The sequence below is a fragment of the Cebus imitator genome, unplaced genomic scaffold, assembly GCF_001604975.1.
Source record: "Cebus imitator isolate Cc_AM_T3 unplaced genomic scaffold, Cebus_imitator-1.0 Scaffold391, whole genome shotgun sequence".
Classification (NCBI taxonomy): Eukaryota; Metazoa; Chordata; class Mammalia; order Primates; family Cebidae; genus Cebus; species Cebus imitator.
The window spans coordinates 2,083,258-2,105,211 of NW_016107706.1; the positions used below are offsets into that span (position 1 = coordinate 2,083,258).

Here is a 21,954-nt window from a genome sequence, read left to right on the forward strand (position 1 = left end):
GGGGGTCTGGGCCTGGGCAGAGGCAGTCAGGAGAAAAGAGCTGTCAAGGCTCTGAGTACGCACTGCTGGGGGAGCGGGGGGCCCCGGGACTGCTGGGGGAGCTGGGGGCCCCGGGACTGCTGTGGGGGTCCAGGCCTGGGCTCAGGACTCAGGGTGGGGGTCAGCAACAGGCAGTAAGCTCATCAAGTGACTCTGAGGCAATTCACAGTACTGCTACTGCTACTACTACTACTACCATTACTATACCACTACTACTGCCACTACCACTACTACCACCACCACTACTACCACTACTATCACCACTACTACCACCACTACCACCACTACTACCATGACTACCACCACCATCACTACTACTACCATTACTATACCACTACTACTGCCACTACTGCTACTACCACTACCACCACCACCGCCACTACTACTACCATTACTACCACCATTGCTACTACCATTACTACTACTACTACCATCATTACTACTACCATTACTGCTACTACCACCATTACTACCATTACTACTATTACCACCATTACTACCACCACTACCACTACCATTACTACACCACTACTACTGCCACTACTGCTACTGCTACCACCACCACCACTACTACTACCACCACCACCACTACTACCATTGCTACACCACTACTGTCTCTATTGCTACTACCACTACCACCACCACCACCACCACCACCACTACTACCATTACCACCACTACTAACACCATTACCACCATTACTACCACCATTACTACTACTACCACCATTACTACCACCACCACCACCACTACTACTACCATTACCACCACTACTACCACCATTACTACTACTATTACCACCATTACTACTACCATTACTACTACTGCCACCATTACCACCACCACCACCACTTCTACTACCATTACTACACCACTATTACTGCCACTACCGCTACTACCACTACCACTACTACCACTACTACCACCACTACTACTGCCACGACCACTACTACCACTACTACTGCCACTACCACTACCACCACTACTACCGCCACTACTGCCACCACTACCACCACTACTAGTACCATGACTACCACCACCATCACTACTATTACCATTACTACACCACTACTACTGCCACTACTGCTACCACCACTACCGCTACTACCACCACTACTACTACTGCCACCATTACTACCACCACCACCACCACTACGACTACCATTACTACCACCATTGCTACTACCATTACTACTACTACAACCATCATTACTACTACCATTACTACTACTACCACCATTACTACCATTACTACTACTACCACCATTACTACCACCACCACTACTACTACCATTACTACACCACTACTACTGCCACTACTGCTACTGCTACCACCACCACCACTACTACCACCACCACCACTACCATTACTACACCACTACTACTGTCACTACTGCTACTACCACTACCACCACCACCACCACTACCACCATTACTACTACTACCACCATTACTACCATTACTACTACTACCACCATTACTACCACCACCACAACTACTACTACCATTACTACACCACTACTACTGCCACTACTGCTACTACCACTACTATCACCACCACCACTACTACCATTACTACCACTACTACCACCACCATCACCACTACATCACTACTACTAGCACTACTACTACCATTACTACCACTACTATCACCACTACCACTACTACCACCACCACTACTACCACTACCACCATTAATACTACTACTACCAGCACTACTACCACTACTACTACTATTACCACTACTACTACTACCGCCACTACTATTACTACCACTACTACTATTAGTACTACTGAACTTACCCAGTCCTAGAGCAAAGTATGGAGTGGAAGGCGGGAGGACTCGCAGGTAGCGGCTGGTTGTGGTGGTGTTCTGCAGTGCGATTACCATCTGTTGAAAGGTAAGGTGATCTCTTTTAGACAGCAACACTTATGGATGAAATGACACAATGTCTAGGATTTACTCTACATAATATGCAAAGGGGGTAGAGGCAGAAATGAAATAGACTTGGCCACATGTTGGGAACCTTCGAAGTTGGCTGAAGCGTACATGGTGACTCCTTATGCCATCCTGTGGACTTCTGTTTGTTTTGGGAAGCTCCCATAGTAAAAAATAAAATACAGGCCAGGTGCAGTGGCTCACGCCTGTAATCCCAGCACTTTGGGAGGCTGGGGTACGCGGATCACTTGAGGTCAGAAGTTTGACACCTGCCTGGACAACATGAAGAGACTGTCTCTACAAAAAAAAAATTAATTAAAAAATTTACAGATAAAATGCAAGGCAAAAATGAAGGCAGGAACAGATCTGACCTATTGTTTAAAATAGCAACTACTGTTTATGAGCATCTGCTCTGTGTCTCCTCAACCTCGCAACAACCAGGAAAGGTGGGAGCTGTTTCTGCCTCACAGACGAAGAAACTGGAGTTCAAAGAGGCGCCGGTGCGGTGTGAGCCTAGGGTATCTTGTTCCAAAGTTTTGTTCACCTCACCTCTTAGTGTGTTCCTCACTACATAACTCTTTGAACTATCCTTCCCACGGTCACAGTCAAAGCGTGTTATGGCACCTCTATGTCAGGATGTAATCAGGCCACTTATGCAACCCACTCACCCACTTTTAAGCCCCCCCTTCTCTTCTCCCACCCCAGACTGGAAGACCCCCCCAGGGCAAGGCCTAGACCTAACAGCACCCAGCACAGTGCGTGGCACAACAATACAGATACACAGCTTTTGTTAATATTTTGTGAAACGTTATACGAGGAAAAAAATGTATAAATTATAACATGACAGAAGCCATGTTTCCATCACCCAACTTAAGAAAGAAAACATTACAGATGAAGTTCAAATCCTCTGCCAGCTCCCCACCAGATAAAAATAAATATGAAGCATGTCTTCATATTTGTATTTATAGGTTTGTATTCCTAAAGTGGCATTTACATCCATTTTTGGCCAACACGACATATTACACAAATCCATCTGTGAACCAGCTGGTGGGAACTCGGGTGTGAGCACCATGGACGGCGTCATCACAATGACCAAGGCTTTCACTAGCAGTCAGCTGAAATGAGGTGCAGATGGAAGGCCAGGGAGTGGAACATGGTAGCTGTGGTGGCTGCAAGGTTTGGGACAGTGATCATTATAAGGATTGTGGCATGGGCTGGCTTTCCTAAACAGTACTGGAAGCTTTGGAGGAAAAAAATAATAGGCTCACGAGAGCCATCTGCCAACTACAGGCCTGCTGTGAAGACATTCCTTGCATTCCTGGGTTTGCAGTGTGTGTGTGCGTACGTGTGCGTGTGCGTGTGCGTGTGTGCGTGTGTGTGTGTGTGTGTGTATGTGTGTGGTGCTCCAAGACTGGCATATGTTTCCATTTGGTGTCAAGGTAATTAGGCTTATTACCTAATAATGATGGCACATTCCCTCTTTTTCTAGTCTCTGAAACAGTTTCATAAAACAGGGAATAGCTTAAATGTTTGGTAGTCTGCACCTGTAAAATGATCTGGGCCTGGTGCTTCTTTCTGTGGAAAAAAATTTTTTTAAGTCATTTTCATCTAAGTTGGACAGCCACAGAGTTTGACAAGGTTTTCAAAATAGAAATACTGCCATCTTCCCCTGCCCCACCCTGCCATTTCCCAAAGATAAACACTTTTTCCTCCTTTAGCTGATTATTTTGGTATTTATTTCCATGTTTCCAAATAGCATACTACTTTTTTCAGTTTTAAGTATTAATTACGGATGGAGGATATGGATATTCTCTCTTCCCTCTCCTATATCCAACTCACCATATGACATGCCCTTCCTATCCCCATCTTTCCAATATAGTTATATCATACTACTGGTTAGATTAGTGATTCATGTTATATTCAAGTTACTAAAATAAATGCTAGGCCGGGCGCGGTGGCTCAAGCCTGTAATCCCAGCACTTTGGGAGGCCGAGGCGGGTGGATCACGAGGTCAAGAGATCGAGACCATCCTGGTCAACATGGTGAAACCCTGTCTCTACTAAAAATACAAAAAATTAGCTGGGCATGGTGGTGCGTGCCTGTAATCCCAGCTACTCAGGAGGCTGAGGCAGGAGAATTGCCTGAACCCAGGAGGCGGAGGTTGCGGTGAGCCGAGATCGCGCCATTGCACTCCAGCCTGGGTAACATGAGTGAAACTCCGTCTCAAAAAAAAAAAAAGTAAATGCTATTCACAGCTGAGCATGAAAAAACTATGAGTCCTTTCCTTGCCTTGTACAATTTTTGGTTTTCCTGGAGTTAATAATCAACTAATTATTTTGTCTGCTTCATACTTAATCAATAATTCAATCCTTCTCCACTACCCTACCAATCTCTTCCCAGTATGTCCAGATGTATCAGGGACTCTTGTCAATGTCATCTCCATACCTCTCCTAGAGTCTTCTGGCCTCTTGTAATCTGAGCTAGTTGCCCACTACACCTACTGCTATCATAAAGGATAACTCCTGTAGCAGTTTTAAGACACATCCATAAGTTCTTTGACACTGTTCTCATTAAGAGATGAAGTCTAGGCCAGACACTGGCTCACGCCTGTAATCCTAGCACTTTAGGAGGCCAAGGCGGGTAGATTACTTGAGTTCAGGAGTTTGAGACGAGCCTGGGCAACATACAAAAACCTGTCTCTACAAAAAAGGCAAAAATTCACCAGGTGTGGTGGCATGTCCCTGTAGCCCCAGCTTCTCAGGAGGCTGAGTTGGGAGGAGTTGCTTGAGCCTCGGAAGTGGAGGTTGCAGTGAACCAAGATCATACCACTGCACTCCAGCCTGGGTGACAGAGCCAGATCCTATTTCAAGAAAAAGGGGGGAGGGTTTAAAAAAAAAAAAAAAGAGATGAAGTCTACATACCTTCCCTTGAATCTGGACCAACCTTAGTGACTTGTTTGTAATCTACAACATGCAGAGGAGGTAGTGCTGTGCAACTTCCAGACTGGGTCATAAAATGTGATGTAATCTCCTCCTTGCTTGCTAGGGTACTCACTAAGAAGTGCAGATACTTGACCAGGTGCAGTGGCTCACGCCTGTAATCCCAGCACTTTGGGAGGCTGAGGTGGGCAAATCACCTGAGGTCAGGAGTTCAAGACCAGCCTGGCCAATGTGGCAAACCCTACCTCTATCAAAAATATAAAAAATTAGCCAGGTGTGGTGATGTGCACCTGTAATTCTAGCTACTCGGAAGGCTGAAGTGGGAGAATCGCTTGAACCCAGGAGGCAGAGGTTGCAGTGAGCCAAGATCCTGCGACTGCACTCCAGCCTGGGTGACAGAGCAAGACTCCATCTCAAAAGAAAAGAGTACAGATGCTCACTTGCATTGTCATATAGAAGTCTGATGAACCTGAGATTGCCATACCGTAAGGAAGCCCAGCTCACAGAGATAAGCTATGTGATACGGACATTCTGGTACACAGCCTCAGCTATCTATCTACAACAGCACTAACCCCAACTTTTATGTCACTCCTAGGCACTGACTTTCCAGCGATGGCCTCAAACACTGTGGAACAAGCCATTCTCACTGTGCTCTGTCTAAATGTCTCACCCAAAGAATCTGTAAGCAAGATAAAATGATTAAGTTGCTAAGCTTTGGGAAAATTTGCTTTGCAGCTGTATTAACTGCAAAATCTCTTAAGAGCCGTGAGCCTGGAGCTTTCCTCCGCCTCTCTCCTCTGTTGCATCTCTTGGTACCACATTCCACGCCTTCCTCTTCTTTGGTTTCCTTATTTCTATTACAGGAGCATGTTCCCTGGGAGGTTCCTGAGAAAGGGTGCATGAGACATAATTTTTTTTTTTTTTTTGANACAGGGTTTCACTACATTGGTCAGACTAGTCTTGAACTCCTGACCTCAGGTGATCCACCCGCCTCAGCCTCCCGAGGTCCTGGGACTACAGGCGTGAGCCACCGTGCCCGATAGAGACATAAATTTTTAAAGACTGAAAATGTGAAACGTTTTTATCCTTACACTTTATAGTTTAGCTGGGTAAATAAATGTTATGAACATCAAAGGAATGAGAATTAGAAAAGTAAGCAAAGACCGGAGGAAAGGCTGCTCCCTGGCAGTCTATGTCTGCCTCATCTACAGCCTCAGAATCTCCAGAGTCTGAGTACAGACTTCCATGGCAGGCATCTTCAGGCCCTGCAGAGGAGTATCTTCATATGTCCTTGAGCAGCTCTCCCTTTTCCCTGTTCTACTCCCTCACTGACATGATTTAACCCCCTTCCTCTGCACGTTTGCCAGCTTCTCCAACTGTCCTTGAAACTTGATGGCCACATACAGAAGTCCCAGACCCAGATGTACAAAAGACAACACATTACTGTTAAGTCCAAGGAGTAAGCAAAATACTTCCTCTAATGTTCAGCATGTAGATTTATCGTATTGCTCTGCTTTTTGCCCTTAGTGGTTAGAAATAATTATGGATGTGTAAGTGCTCTTTAAACTATAAAATGCAATCCATGTGTGTGTGAAGGGATTCTTATCAGGAGGCCTAGTTGTCTTTGCACCTGGTGAGCAGAGTTGGTGACTGCTAAGCTTGGTCTTGACCTGATTCCCCAAAATGGTGGGAGGCTTTTAAAAGAAAAAAGCTGGGAAGAAGGAGTGAGGGAAGTCTCTGCTTTTGAAGGAATTACTGGATATACTGTCAAGATGTAGAGGACAGTAAGAGGGAGAGGGGGTTCAAATATATATACACATTTGCTTATGGTTCACAAAGAAACTAATAGAATAGTTACCTATAGATGTTAGGAGAGTACAAGAAAGAGGAGGAGATAGGAATCCAAGTTAGAAGGAAAGTTTTGTTTCTGTTTTTTAAATAGAAAATCACAGCTAATAAATGTAGAAGGAATAACAGAATTAGAAATTACCGTTTTGTAAACCCTAATTGAGGAAAAAATGGATCTGAACAATAGTCATCTGACAGTCATCTAGGCTGTTAACTATTAAGTGAAAGTTTGATCAGAACTTCATAGAGAATGAATCAGACTTACAACACCTGACACCATTCATAACTGATAATGGGAACCTCGATCCCATGCTTCCTCCTGATGGAATGCAACAAGAAATGCACAGTGCCACCAAAAAAGTATTCCTGTCAAAAAGTTAGGAAAAATGGAACTTGAATCTCATCAAATCTCTAATGACTAGTTTGTGGAAAATATGGAAGATAAAAGAACATGTTTAATGTCACCACAATAATGCAATTAGCCAAATCCAGGATGTAAGAAATTGCAGTTTCTTCAATAAATAAATGGCATTTTTAAAAAGCAGGAGGTGGGGGAGGAATTATTATCAACTAAAAGAGAATTAGGAGATACTTCAACCAAATGCAGTGTTTAGATTCTGATGCAAACAAACAAAATATAAATGGACTTAAAAAAAAAATGAAGATCCGACATAGATGGCTATTAATCGATATTAAGGAATCGTTGTTAACATGGCTGGGTGTGACAGTGGCACTGCGGTCACTTTTTAAAACCCTTACCTGTCAGAGATACTAACTGATGTATTGTGCTATCTGGGCTTTTCCTTATGTGACTCCAGCACATACACGTGAACGTTGACGTGCACATGAAGAGGTTGTAGGAGTGATAGTTAAAACCATACTGGCAGAATGTAGATGACTGTCGAAGCTGCATATTGGGCACATGAGAGGTTGTTATAGTCTTTCCCCTAGTTTTGTGTAGAGATGAAAATTTCCGTAACACAGACTTTTTAAAAATAAGGAAGTCACCAGGCACCGTGGCTTCTGCCTGTAATCCCAGCACTTTGGGAGGCTGAGGTGGGTGAATCACCCGAAGTCGGGAGTTCGAGACCATTCTGGCCAACATAATGAAAGCCTGTCTCTATTAAAAATAGAAAATTAGCTGGGCGTGATGATGCATGCCTGTAATCCTAGCTACTTGGGAGGCTGAGGCAGGAGAATCGCTTAAACCTGGGAGGTGGAGGTTGCAGTGAGCCGAGATCGCACCATTGCACTTCGGCTTGGGCAACAAGAGTGAAACTCCCTCTCAAAAAAAATAAAAAATAAAAGAAGCAGATGGGTGGGAGCTGTACAGAAACAAGATGACTACCTCATAAACTGGTCCAATTTCATAATCTGTGAAAAAGCCAATTGGTGGCTTAGCTAGAAACACTGGAGTATCAGCACAACTGTGGGATGAAAAGAGGGGGAGAGAGGCTGTTAGTTTCAACCATACAATGAAATAGTAGGCAGTGACTGATTAATATGAAAATAAATACACAAAGGCCATCAAAGATATGCATGATATGTCATTTGTTGGGGTCTTCTTTTTGGTTCTTGTTGTTAATGCAGGTTATCAAATCATTTTACAGTACGATCTAATCTTTGTGAAGACATAAGTAGGTACATATTTCATTTTCAATATGCATATGAAAAACTCTACATGTTTAAACACCAATAGGTAACTGGGTTTTTAATATAGGTATCTCAAATATTAGTCTTTTCTAATCTCTCTCTCTTTCTTTCTCTTTCTTTCTTTCTTTCTTCCCCTCCCCTCTCCTCCCCTCCCCTCCCCTCTCTTCCACTCCCCTTCCTTCCCCTTCCTTTCCCTTCCTTCTTTTTTTGGGACAGGATCTCACTCTGTCACCCAGGCTGGAGTGCAGTGGCACAATCTTGGCTCACTGCAGCGTCGACATCCCTGTGCTCAGGTGATCCTCCTACTTCTGCCTCCCATGTAGCTGGGATCACAGGTGCACACCACCACACTCAGCTAATTTTTGTATCTAATTTTTCTTAATAAAAAGATATTAGTTGTCTAATAAAGAAATTTAATAGTTTTTGGCTTATTAAAATTATGAACCTATGAAGCAACTCTACTTTCATAAAGACTATTACTGATGTATAGGCAAAGGCACTCTTTAAAAAATCAGTTTACAGTAATTATTTATAATTAATCAAATTTCAAACACTGTTATTATTCAAGACCTATGCCTCTAATGGGATTGTTTCCACTTGACTCAGATTGTTCCAATGTGAGTAAAGGGCCAACATCAACCCCTATTTCTCAAGACCCTGGCAGGTCAGAAAAGCATAAACCCAGGACTCTGGGGAAGGTCCAAAGGCCCACCTGTGGGTGACCCTGCCGCCCTGCTCTGTTCTGATACTGCTACCCTGCCCCACAAGTCTAGGGGCCTCTACAGCCAGACCAATGGAGGACCATCTAGGTTTACTCTAAAGGGTCAGATTTTCTGAGAGTTCAAGTCAGGGAAAGACATACCTCTGTTCTGGTTCTGTTCTCTGGAATTCTCCTATCCGTGTTGGCTTCTCTGGAGGAAAAACAAGAGACTTGCCTCCATGTGGAGTGTTAGGAGGGAAAAAACGGGGGTTTTTTAGGAACTGGTTCCGACTTTCCATTCTTGCAAGCAGAAGTCGGTCTAGTTCTCTCTGCGGCACACGTAAGTGGCTCATCCAGTTTTTATTCTTTGGTGGACTTGTTTTCTTTGAAACACACAAAAGCACAGAGTCAATGACAGACAAAGGGACTGTGCGTGTTGACTTCCTGACCAGCTGCATGACCCATAGATGGCCAACGCAAGCTCTACTCTATTCTGCAATGGATTAATCACAGCTTCTCGTGTCATCAGAATGCCTTCCCCTTCACTGCCTCTCTGTCCCCCCAAATACTGCTGTGCACAGGCTTCCAAACTGACCTTGAGAGGTTCTCTGGTCCTTTGTTTGGCCTTAGGAGTTGAGTTCCATGTCACGCTGTCCACAGTGTGGTCTAACTCATCTTCAAGCTTAGCAAGCTTTTTTCTGCATGAGTCTTTAAGCTTCTTGTTCAGCTCTTTCTTTGGGATGGAATGCTGCTCACAGCTAAATGTCATTTTTAAATATCCTGGTACAGAGATGCCTCCAGCATCAAGGAAACAAATTGAATTACTATAGCAAGGTGAGGAAGTGGACATTTTTTTTGTCTTTTAATTTTTTTTTTTTTTTACTACTCATTTTTCATTCTAAGTGTTTCAAGGAAGTGGGCATTTCTAAGATGACCAAATAAAACCACCAAAGTCACAGTTAGCTTTATCTTTCTCCTAAACTTTCACATGTACAACACCAGCTGTAGTTGCTCTTCAACATATGAATGATCCTGAAACTTATTCTATGGATTCAAAATGGCCGGGCGCAGTGGCTCACACCTGTAACCAGAGCACTTTGGGAGGCCAAGGTAGGAACATCACTTGAGCCCAGGAGTTGACATCAGCCTGGCCAACACAGTGAGAGTGAGAGCATGTGTCTACAAAAAATAGATTAAAAATTTTGGCTGGGCATGGTGGCTCAAGCCTGTAATCCCAGCACTTTGGGAGGCCGAGGCGGGTGGATCACGAGGTCAAGAGATCGAGACCATCCTGGTCAACATGGTGAAACCCCGTCTCTACCAAAAATACAAAACATTAGCTGGGCATGGTGGCGTGTGCCTGTAATCCCAGCTATTCAGGAGGTTGAGGCAGGAGAATTGCCTGAACCCAGGAGGCGGGGGTTGCGGTGAGCCGAGATCGTGCCATTGCACTCTAGCCTGGGTAACAAGAGTGAGACTCCGTCTAAAAAAATTTTTGCTAGGTTTGGTAGTGCATGCCTGTGGTCCCAGCTGCTCAGGGGGCTGAGTAGGGAGAATTGCTTCAGCCCAGGAGATCAAGGCTGTAGTGAGTTATGGTTTTGTTTCTACACTACAGCCTGGGCAACAAAGCAAGACCCGGTTCTCAAAACCAAACAAATAACAACAACGAAATTTAGGACTAGAGTGCTAAAATATTTTCAGTTTTCCAACATGGTCAAAGAACATGGGTAGACCACTGTCACACACACATGCATGTACACATACATGAGCCCACTTTCTGAAGAGCTCACCAAAGGAATGAAAGTTTGTGTAAGCTTTTTACACCCTCAAGATCATCGCCCACCCGCTGGCTGGATGCGGTGGCTCACGTCTGTAATCCTAGCACTTTGGGAGGCTGAGGCAGGTGGATCACTTGAGGTCAGGGATTCTAAAGCAGCCTGGTCAACAGGGTGAAACCCTGTCTCTACTAAAAATACAAAAAAACAATTATCCAGGCATGGTGACAGGCACCTGTAATCCCAGCTACTCAGGAGGATGAGGCAGGAGAATCTCTTGAACCTGGGAGGCAGAGGTTGCAGTGAGCCAAGATGGCACCATTGCATTCTAGCCTGGACAACAAGAGCAAAACTCTGTCTCAAAGAAAAAAAAACAAATCATCCCCCTAAAGGTTAAATGAGAGCATTCACTGCTAGCAAGAATGCAATGAAATGGACACCACAGATCTCTTAGCACAATGCCTGATAAATCCTCAATACATGTTAGCCCCATTCTTATCGACCTGCATAACGACCTGCATAAGATAGTGAGTTTCCAACTAACTTTTGCCTTACTTTCCCATGTAGCTGAGACCATCAGTGGAGCTCTTCCCAGGAGCCCCCTCAGTTTTCTAGATCCCAATCCTCCCACCCCAAATACCTTCTCAGCCCCCAAGCCCCAGAGAATCAAACAGTCCCACAACTGGAGCTATGTGAGAGCTCATCTTCTGAGCCCAGCATGCTAGGCAATCCTGACATCTGGCCCAGGATCCACACAGGGACTTCTCCCCGTCACACAGGGACTCTTTCAAAAGTCTAACTCTCTGCTTAAACCTACATCACAGCCTCCCACCCCACTCACTCTCAGAATATCTTGCCTCCCATATCACAGGAAATTGGCCCAATGTCACATACATGTACATACCGTCCCTGCCTCTCCACTCAGCCTTCCCTCCCTTCTGAGAGGTTGGGAAGCTGCTCTTTTTCTGCATGGGAAAGCCCATAGGTCCATGTTCCAACCCGTAAGCATGCTCCCTTGCTTATCTATGTCTTCAGTTTTTCCTTCTCTTGGTTCAACTACTGCTCAAAACACTTTCATAACTCTTGGTGTTGGGCAGCAGATGTGGGCGTCATAGTCCACATGGAGAAGCCTGGACTTCAGTTGTACAGACTGGGAAGCACTAGTGAGAAATTGGCATGCTCAGATTTGACTTTCCCAACAGTCACCATCAAAATTAAAGGGGAAAAAAACCCGTGAACAAGGAAATGGCAGCAGAGGTGGCCAATGCGACTCTGCTACAGCATAACTTTCCCGGAATGCTGTCAGAGGGGTTGGGAGCACAGAAGCATTACCTGTAGGTGCAGAGTGAAACGGCACTCTATCGGTGTAGTAATCTTCCGGAGAGATCAGGCCATGTTTCTGTAGCAATTCGCTGTCTACACACCATCTGAAGACCGTCTTCACTGCACAGAAGGGAAGGGGAGGACAAGGTGTTTCCAACCAGACTGACCTTGAAGAACCCACACCCAAACTTTTTTCATCCTCCAAGCCTAAACTATCTAAGAAAATTGCTTCTCAGAATCCTGTGGGAATGTTGAGATTTAAGAAACTAATCATCTATCAGCCACTTAAAAGAGGCCAACCCTGGGGCAAAGCTGTGTTGTGTTATTTGAGCTAAAACACTGTTACTCACAGAGAAGTCCATAAAAAGACAGGATTATGAGAAATATGGTAGACTGAATAAGTGGTCCCAATTCTTCACTCCTCTCTGTATCCAAGGCAACCATTATTCTCTACTATTAATCTTTGCCTTAGTATTATAGTGTAGAAACATTTTTGTCTTATAGTGTAGACATAATCGGGTGAAATACAGTTAGGAACTGAAGGGACATTGTGAGAAGTGCTCAGGAGGCCAGCGTGAGAGCTTTGCAGTAGCACCAGCACCTGGGAAGGCGCCTGTTACTTAGCAGGCCGGGAAAGGGAGTTTCCCTCTCACTGGGGAGTCCACAGAACACTCTGCTCTGCCCGGCTTTTGAGGAAGGCCTGACATTAGCCAGACCTGCCCGCAGACATCCAGGGCTTCAATGCCTCTCTGTGGTGCTGTGCTCCGATGGTCACCATCCCTGTCCACTTTCATGTTCCGCCTTCTCACCCGGAGCTCTTTTTAAGTTCTTCAAAGTTGTGATAAGAACAGAGGAATCCTAAAAGCCGTGAATCTTTCTGGTAAGTACATAGAAAGATGCTGACGTATGTGCCTCCCCTCCCTGCAGCGGCTACCTGAAAGGGAGGGGCCCCCTGTACTGTAAGCACGTGATTTGCTTGACCCTATTAATCATGTCAGATGATTCTCTCTCCTGACCCTGCCCCCCTGCCTTGTATTCAATAAATATCAGTGCGTCCAGGCACTCGGGACCACTACTGGACTCTGCCTTAATAGTAGTGGTCCCCTGGGCCCAGCTGAATTCTTCTCTTATCTCTGTGTCTTGTGTCTTTCTTTTCTGCAATCTATTGTCTCTGCACACAAAAGAACACCCACTAGACCCTGCAAGGCTGGACCCTGCAACAGTTCTTGTATTTCACGTTTTCTATCTCTTTGGCTCTCTAGTATGCATTTCTTCTGGTTTTCCTTTCCATCTACTCATTCAAAATCTCCTTAGCCAAAATGGACCTGTTGCTAAGCCCACAGCTTCATCAATTGCACTTGCCATTTCCAGACACTCTCTTTGATTCCTCTTCAGTCTGCCAGGTCATTTTTAGTGGGTTTGTGGCTTCTGGTTCAGGCCGTTTCCTTACGTTAGTTTGAAAATAGCTCAAGCATTCTTAGTTGAATTTAGGATGTCAAAGGCTGGGTTCTCAGAGGTTCAGTTCTGCTGTAGTTCTGCTGACTTGTTCATGGTGGCTTTTCCCGTATGCGCTTGGTAATTTTTACCTGTGAGCTCATGTTTAGCCGACTTTAATCTGGGGAAATCCAGGGACCTGGGTGTGCTGGGAGCAGCCACCCACCACGCATGTTCTCACTGAGTTTGCCAAGAACGCCATTCTTTTTACCTGGGCCACTTCTCAGGGCTGTGCTTATGGCAAGTGGCCTGGCGGAATGAGATCACGTTTTCTCTGGTCAAAATGCAGGTTTGTTGACTGTCCACTGAAAAAGCAGTGAGTTCTCCAACCTCAGCAAGCATCGGCCACGGCATCAGCCCCACTGCCTGCACAGCATTTGCCTGGGCCCCTCGTGTTACCCGTGGGGAACCTGTGCCAGCAAGAGGCTCATGCTACTTGCTATGCTCCAGGGACCTGGGAACCTCATGTCTCCAGTCAACATCTGTGAAACCTGCAGGCTAGCAGGTGAGTGTGGAAACAGTGGAAGCCAGGCCCAGAAAAAGTCAGTCCCTCCAGGCGCCTGCATGCTGCCCTCTAGGAGGCAGGAGAGCTCCTCAGCATGAGCATTTCCAGATCCCTTCAAACCCTTGTAATGGGAGGCTGTGCTTACACATCTCAGGGAGGCTTTGGCCACCCCAATGCAAGCTCTCGGATTAACTTCCCTCTGGACTCCAGTGGACAGAGGCCTCATCACCTCTGAGGGCCGGTCCCAGCTCCACAGCTCATGTGGTCCGAGGCTGCAGCTCTGCCCCACAACTTGCTGTTCTCAGGAGGCAGCGGTTCTGGCTACTGGCGGATGCATCTGAGGCCAGCCAGGGCTGTGGGGCTCCTCTTGGAATAAATGCTGTTAGAGGCTATGGTTCTGGTTTCAGTTCCCTCTTTGTTTCTGGACTACTGGCGTGTGCCACCATGCCTGGCTAATTTTTTGTATTTTTAGTAGACATACGGTTTCATCATGTTAGCCAGGATGGTCTTGATCTCCTGACCTTGTGATCCGCCCATCTCGCCTCCCAAAGTGCTGGGATAACAGGCGTGAGCCACCACACCCAGCCAATAGTGCTATAATTCTAAATGGATCTCAAAGTAATCCATCTTCATCATTCACGTTATAACTTTCTGCTCTTTTACCCCATTCACTTCTTTTCCATAACTGTATAGTTTTATCATTTGTAGAGAGTAGAAAATGAACAGCGTTCTGCTGTAACCAACTAATTTTATTTTTTCCTCAATTTCTAGACTTTTCTAATAGACAAACGCTGGTTCATGATTTTGAAAGGTACTGTAAACATTGTATTATCCCCTAGAACAAGAGCGGCTTTTATTCTTAGGTTCCCACTGAAAAATAACTCCGCAGACCTCGTCTCCTGCTGCAGGATCTCTGAATTAAACTCAACGGTGGACATGATATCCGCTGCAGAGCGAGGCTGTGTAGCTCCCTGGTCACTCGCTGCTGGTCAGCAAAGCCTCTTCCAGCCTGTCCCCTGCGGCAGATCTGTGGTCACGTCCTCCTCGATGGCTCCACTGACTTGTGAGAAGTGCCACTGGAACTGATTGCCCGCTGGCAGCAGCCGCCTCCCCCTCCCCCTGTGGCAGCAGGCAGCGGGGACAGGCGGGTTTGGGAGGGGACCCTGGCAGACCAGGGAGGAGGCCTCTGCACCACTGCCGCCAAGCGATCAGTCTCGGCCGCCGCCACCACCTGAACAGAAGACTTGTTGGAAGTTTTCAAACTTTGCTCTTTGCTCAATTAGCCAACATTATCTTAAGACGGGGTGCTGGCCAGGCGCGGTGGCTCACGCCTGTAATCCCAGCACATTGGGAGGCCAAGGTGGGTGGGGTGGATCGCTTGAGCCCAGGAGTTCAAGACCAGCCTGGGCAACACAGTGAAACCCCACCTCTACAAAAAATACAAAAATCAGTGGATGTGGTGGTGCTCATCTGTGGTTCCAGCTACTCTGGAGGTGGAGGTTGCAGTGAGCCAGGATGGAGTCAATGCCCTCCAGAAAAAAGAGAGAGAGAGAGACATGGTACCTTTGAATGGTCTTTCCCTTTGGAGGTCTCCTATAGGAGACCAACCTAACAGTGAAGATACACCTTCCTGCATCACATACGCTCATTGAGAGTTCCATCAGGAAGACAGAAACCAATCTATGTATATCAAATATTAAAGGTTTAATACAGAGGATTGCAGACTGAGGGAAATAATGTCAGGAAGGCATCTGCTATAGTTTAGGAGTTTGTTCCCCCAAATCTTACACTGAAATTTGTTCTTAAGGTTGGAGGTGGGGCCCAGTGGGTCATGGGAGTGGACCCCTCATGTGTAGATGAATGCCCTGGGTGGGGGAGGCAGAGAGTGAGCCCTCACTATATTAGCTCACCAGGCACCCCCGCCCCCCCCTTGCTCTCTGGCCATGTGATGTCTGCGTGCCTCCCCTTTGCCTTCCCCCATGAGTGGAAGCAGACTGAGGCTTTCACCAGGTGCCCAGTCTTCCAGTTTACAGAATGATAAGCCAAATCCAATTTATAAATTATCCAGCCTCGGGTATTCCTTCACAGCAACACGAATGGACTAAGACACCATCACTAACAACTTCGGCCAGCAGCACTGGAGCAGAGCTTTCTTTCTTTCCTTTCTTCTCCTCCTCCCCCTCCTCCTCTTCTTTTTCTTTTCCTTCCCTCCCTCCCTTCTTTCTTTCTTTCCTCTTTCTTTTCTTTTCTTCCTTCCCTCCCTCCCTCCTTCCCTCCTTCCCTCCTTCCTTCCAAAACAGAATCTCATTCTGTCACTCTGTTGCCAGGCTGCAGTGCAGTGGTGTGATCTCAGCCCACTGCAACCTCCACCTCCTGGGTTCAAGAAATTCTCCTGCCTCAGCCTCCCGAGTAGCTGGGACTACAGGTGCACACCACCATTCCCTGCTAATTTCTGCATTTTTAGTGGAGATGGAGTTTCACCATCTTAGCCAGGCTGGCCTTGAACTCCTGACCTCAGGTGATCTGCCCACCTCAGCCTCCCGGAGGGCTAGGGTTACAGGCGTGAGCCACCATGCCTAGTCTTAACTTTCTTAAGACATTATCTGGAAACAGCCTGGGCAATATGGCAAGACCCTGTCTCTATTAAAAATACAAAAAACTAGCTGGGTGTGATGGTATGTGCCCACGGTCCCAGCTACTAGGGAGGCTGAGGTGGGAGGATCACTTGAGCCCAGGAGTAGTGGGGGGTTGCAGTGAGCTGAGACTGCATCACTGCCCTCCAGCCTGGGTGACAGAGCGAGATTGTCTCTAAAAAAAAAAGGTATTCAGAAGCTGTTTTGAAACTCACAGCCAATCATCTGCCTACTACTGCTTCTTGAAAAAAAATGGCCTTCCTTTCCAAAACTCACCAAAGGCCCCTCATCAGCTGACCTATCCTGGAAGCAAAGGGGGAGGTGCCTTCTGGGAAATGTACTCCCTGGTCTCTCCTTGGCAACAGAGACTTTAGCAGGGAGTAAGCAATGCCAAGTTGACACAATCTAGCCCAGTTCCCAAGGACTTTGGTGATGGCCTATTTAAAGTATCAAAAGACTTCTATACAAAGGACAAAGGCCATGTGAAAAGGAGATGTATCCTCTCTCTTCTGATACAATTCTTTCCACAGTCCTGCCCCAGGGTATGGGCAGCTAGGTGCTGTGTCTGCAGGAGCTGTGAGGCCTGGGCACGGACCCCTGGGAGCCTTGGAAAAGCCTGCTCTGGCCTTGTGACCATCTTCTCCCCTCTGGGAAGGGTGGGCTTCCTGTGCTATCAAGGCGGCTCCTGGGCACGGCTCTTCGAGGTCATGGATATCGTGGACAAGTTTCCAGCAAGAGAAGAGGATGAAAGCATAAGAGTGCTGCAGCCTTCTCATCTTTCTCCCTCACTCTGGAGAAGTAACACACGCTTGTCACTGTCACATTTGTATTAGCAAACAGAGAAAGGCTGCCTCTATGCCTCAAATAAGAAACTCTTAGGGGAATGTCCTCAGGCTAGTTATCTAAGTTAGGAAAACAGTTACCTCACCCTGCTCTGAGAAGCAGACCCCAGAGCGGTGCCCATGCAACTGCATTAGGATGTCTGCTTCTTCCCTTCTGAAATAAAAAAAAGACGGCCAGATGCAGTGGCTCCCGCCTGCAATCCCAGCACTTTGGGAGGCAGAGGCGGGCGAATCACAAGGTCAAGAGATTGCGACCATCCTGGCCAACAAGGTGAAACCCCATCTCTGCTAAAAATACAAAAATTAGCCGGCATGGCGATGCATACCTGTAGTCTCAGCTATGTGGAGGCTGAGGCAAGAGAATTTCATGAACCGGGGAGGCAAAGGTTGCAGTGAGCTGAGACTGCACCACTGTACTCCAGCCTGGGTGACAGAGTGAGACTCCATTTTAAATATACATATATATAAAATAAAGACATATTACCAGCAGAGACCTGGGAAACCAGGGCAGATAATGTCTGATTATGACTTAATATCATTCTTGGGTAAAAATAAGATGAAAGCCACTGAAAAATCCTCTAAACTGACATTTGTCTCCTGGTTCTCAATGTTTTTTATTTCACTTTCAGTAAAAAACAAAACAACCCAAATAGTTAATTATTTAATCTCCCCTAATCTCTAGCCAACAACAACAACAACAACAAAAAAGGGATAGCAGCTGACTCCCAGGGCTCAGGGAGCATCAGCCAACCAGTAAAGACTCTGGAAACTTGCTACCGATAATCTCTGCCAAAGTCCACATGATCCGGGCCACCACTGAGGGAGGGGTCCTGGCAGCTGCACTGCTGCGGTGGAGGGGAAACAGGCAGAGACACACAGACTGTGCCTGTGTGTTATTGTTTAATGGGACCTGAGCCTCAAAGGTCTGGCAGACCTGGCAAAGGACAGGGCTTGCCCTGCTCGGAGCCACACTCCAAGAGAAGTCATCAATACTCCTGAGACACTGCGGCTGGTCAATAATCCTTCCTCGATAGAAGAAAGCCATGGGTTTTGACAGCAGACACACCCACTTTCAAACCCGAGTTCCAGCCCTTCCAAGCTGCGGGGCTTTGTGGAAGTCATTTGATCATCTAAGTTTAGTTCCTACCCTTATAAGATAGAAAGAAAACCTAACTGGCTGGGCATGGTGACTCATGCCTGTAATCCCAGCACTTTGGGAGGCCAAGGCGGGCGGATCACGAGGTCAGGACATTGAAACCATCCTGGCTAATACAATGAAACCCCATCTCTACTAAAAATATAAAAAATTAGCCAGGCATGGTGGTGCGCACCTGAAGTCCCAGCTACTCAGGAGGCTGAGGCAGGAGAATCGCTTGAACACAGGAGATGGACGCTGCAGTGAGCCGAGATCATGCCATTGCACTCCAGCCTGGGTGACAGAGCCATCTCAAAAAAAGAAAAAAAAGAAAACCTACCTTACAGGGTTGTTGGGAGGATTTAGTGGGATAACCTATGCAAAGCATATTAGCATCTGGTCCCTAGCAGGTCCTCATGAGTTTAAATGCCTTTCTAAAGCATGGTATCTTCCACTTCTTCCTCTCTCTAGATCTTCCCTCTAGGACACAGACATAACAGGTATTGTAAATATACTGTCTTTTCTGTCTGCTGCACTGGAAAATGATAATCTTCAGGAATTCAGGAGAATAGGTCAAAGTCTTTGGGGGAGTAGTGGAGGGAATAAAAGGAGCCCAGAAATACCCAAGATGAGCCTGGGACATCCCACCAGCTCAGAAAGCAAGGAAGTTATCAAAGATAGCTGATTGTCCAAGGAGTCAGCAGTCAACTTGAAAAGGCTCTCGGCCAAAGATGGAACAATTTGAGCAACAAAAGGATAATAAATAATTTGCAGTCATGAAACCCAAGAGTCCACAATGATACTAAAACAACCAAACAAACCTCATTAGTCATCTCTGGGAGATGTTAAGGGAACCAACTCATTATTTTAAACAGTGGCAAATAAACGGAAAGAATTAAAGCCGCCCATACCTTGAGGTAATCAAAGTAGTTTCTGAAAAATTTCTCTCTATAGAAGTATTTCAGCTGACAAAGAACTAAAGAATGGTAGAATTATGAACACCATTAGCATTTCATTATAACTTATAACCTCTAATAATAAAATAAAAAGGCTTCCAGCATCATTAAAGAGAGATATCAACCACATACCATGCACCTCCTGAGGGGAACACATGACCCCACCTAGGAAGCGCCCTTTTCCTACCACCCGGCCCACGTTAAACCTAAACCTCAGAAAGACTCTAGAATGAATTACAGATTTACAGGAAATACAAGGATCAAAAGAACAGGTTAAATGACACCATGATGCTGATATCAGTAAAATCCAGACTATGGACAAGTCTATAGGGAAAACAACCCAATTTTCATTATAGGTTGTTACATGCCCCCTAAGAACACTGTTAACATTCTGATATAAGAGTTTTCAGGTTTTTTTCATGCATATATACTATAAAAATGGGATTATTCTAACATTGTTCTGTGACTTTTTTGCTAACTTAATAAATAGCAGACAACCATTTATATCTACAACGCAGGTATAATTCATTCTTTTTCACAACTTTGCAGTATTCCATAGCGTGGATATAGCATAATTCATAAAGTTAACTTGGCATAGTTGTATTTCTAAAGGATCACACTTTAAACTTCGGTATTAAGAAAAGAGTTTTCATTGAATGCTGGTGGTTTGGTGATGGAGCTTTGATGAGGAACAAGATATTGGTGTAATCTGAGAATAACTCTCTATAAAATGCTAATCCATTATAATTTGATTTGGAGAGTTTAATGCAGAAAATCCTGGCAGACACCTGCCTACTCAGGGGATGGAGGTTAACACCATGTGAGCCTCATGGTGCGCTGCAGTGAGATGAACAAGAAATAACTTTATGTGAAGTTATTGCCCAGAATACACGACTGAGTCTGGTCATGAGGAAGCATCAGACAGCACCATCCCCATCCTACAGAATATAAGTCCTGTCAAGAACCGTCAGGAAGATGAAAGACAAGAAAAGATCAAGGGATTGTTCCAGATGAAGGCACCTAAAAAAGAGACGTGACAATTGCATGTGACATGACTTCCTGGACAGGATCCTGAGCCCGAGAGGGAAAAAAAACAACAGTGGGGCAGTCAGTAAAATTTGAATAGGATGTAAAAGCTGTCCAAATCAAAATGGAATCACTTGTGTTTAAAAAAAAAAAAAACAAAAAAAAACCCTGACACATGGTGCTGGGGAAGGCCATGCATGAATGCCTGATAACAAGAATTATCACAAAAGGCGTCTTGCATTAGTCCATTTTCATACTGCTATGAAGAAATACCCAAGACTGTATAATTTGTAAAGTAAAAGAGGACTCATAGTTCCACGTGGCGGGGGAGGCCTGACAATCATGGTAGAAGGCGAAGGAGGAGAAAGGCATGTCTTACATGACAGTAGGTAAGAGAGTGGGTGCAGGGGAACTGGCCTTTATAAAACCACCAGATCTCATGAGACTTATCACTATCACGAGAACAGCAAGGGAAAAACCCACCCCCATGATTCAATTACCTCCCACCACGTCCCTCCCATGACACATGGGGATTCCAGGAGCTACAATTCAAGGTGAGATTTGGGTGGGAACTCAGACAAACCATATTATGCCACAAAAATCACACACAGCCTCACACAATGGTCATCGCAACCTTACGCAGAAAACAAAATCTGCCCAGAAACTGCCTGTTTAACCTCAGACTGGTACTACCCTTGTTACTGATTCTTCAGCCAAGAACAATGACCTCAAAACCATTGTGTAACCCTCTCTTTTTCCTTTAAAAGCCTTTGTCTTCCTTTACCTCCCTGAATATGCGCCGTTTACAATGGCATGTGCATTCCCACCACAGTGCCCGTTATTTTCTTTTAGAGAGTCTTTCTTTGCTATTGAGATTGACAGGTGTCTGTGGGTCAGAGGTCAGTGCTGCACAGAAACTGATTTCCCGGTTGCGGGGGTTACATGGTGGTTATGTAGGAGAGCATCCCTGTTTTGGAGATACACATACTGAAGTGTTCTGTGGTAATGAAATATTCTTTTGTGGTAATACTCATATTACCATGTCTGCAACTTGCTCTCCAAATGTGCAGAAAAAGCCTAGAGAGTGGGCAATGAAGCAAATACAGTAAAACATTAACAGCTGGGGAATCAGGAGCCGGCATACGGG

General features: G+C 45.6%; 1 protein-coding gene across 3 annotated transcripts in view; it reads right to left on the minus strand.

Annotated features, from left to right (window-relative positions):
• Positions 1 to 21,954, minus strand: part of DLEC1 (DLEC1 cilia and flagella associated protein) — a 65,223-nt gene that overhangs the window by 36,616 nt on the left and 6,653 nt on the right. For all 3 annotated transcript variants that reach the window (XM_017508402.2, XM_017508401.2, XM_037731326.1), the window contains exons 3-7: positions 12,226 to 12,336; positions 9,714 to 9,913; positions 9,281 to 9,501; positions 8,114 to 8,192; positions 1,843 to 1,930 (exon numbers count right to left, since the gene is read on the minus strand). In XM_017508402.2, coding sequence (XP_017363891.1) covers positions 1,843 to 1,930; positions 8,114 to 8,192; positions 9,281 to 9,501; positions 9,714 to 9,913; positions 12,226 to 12,336 — 699 coding nt within the window. The remainder of the gene's footprint in view (positions 1 to 1,842; positions 1,931 to 8,113; positions 8,193 to 9,280; positions 9,502 to 9,713; positions 9,914 to 12,225; positions 12,337 to 21,954) is intronic.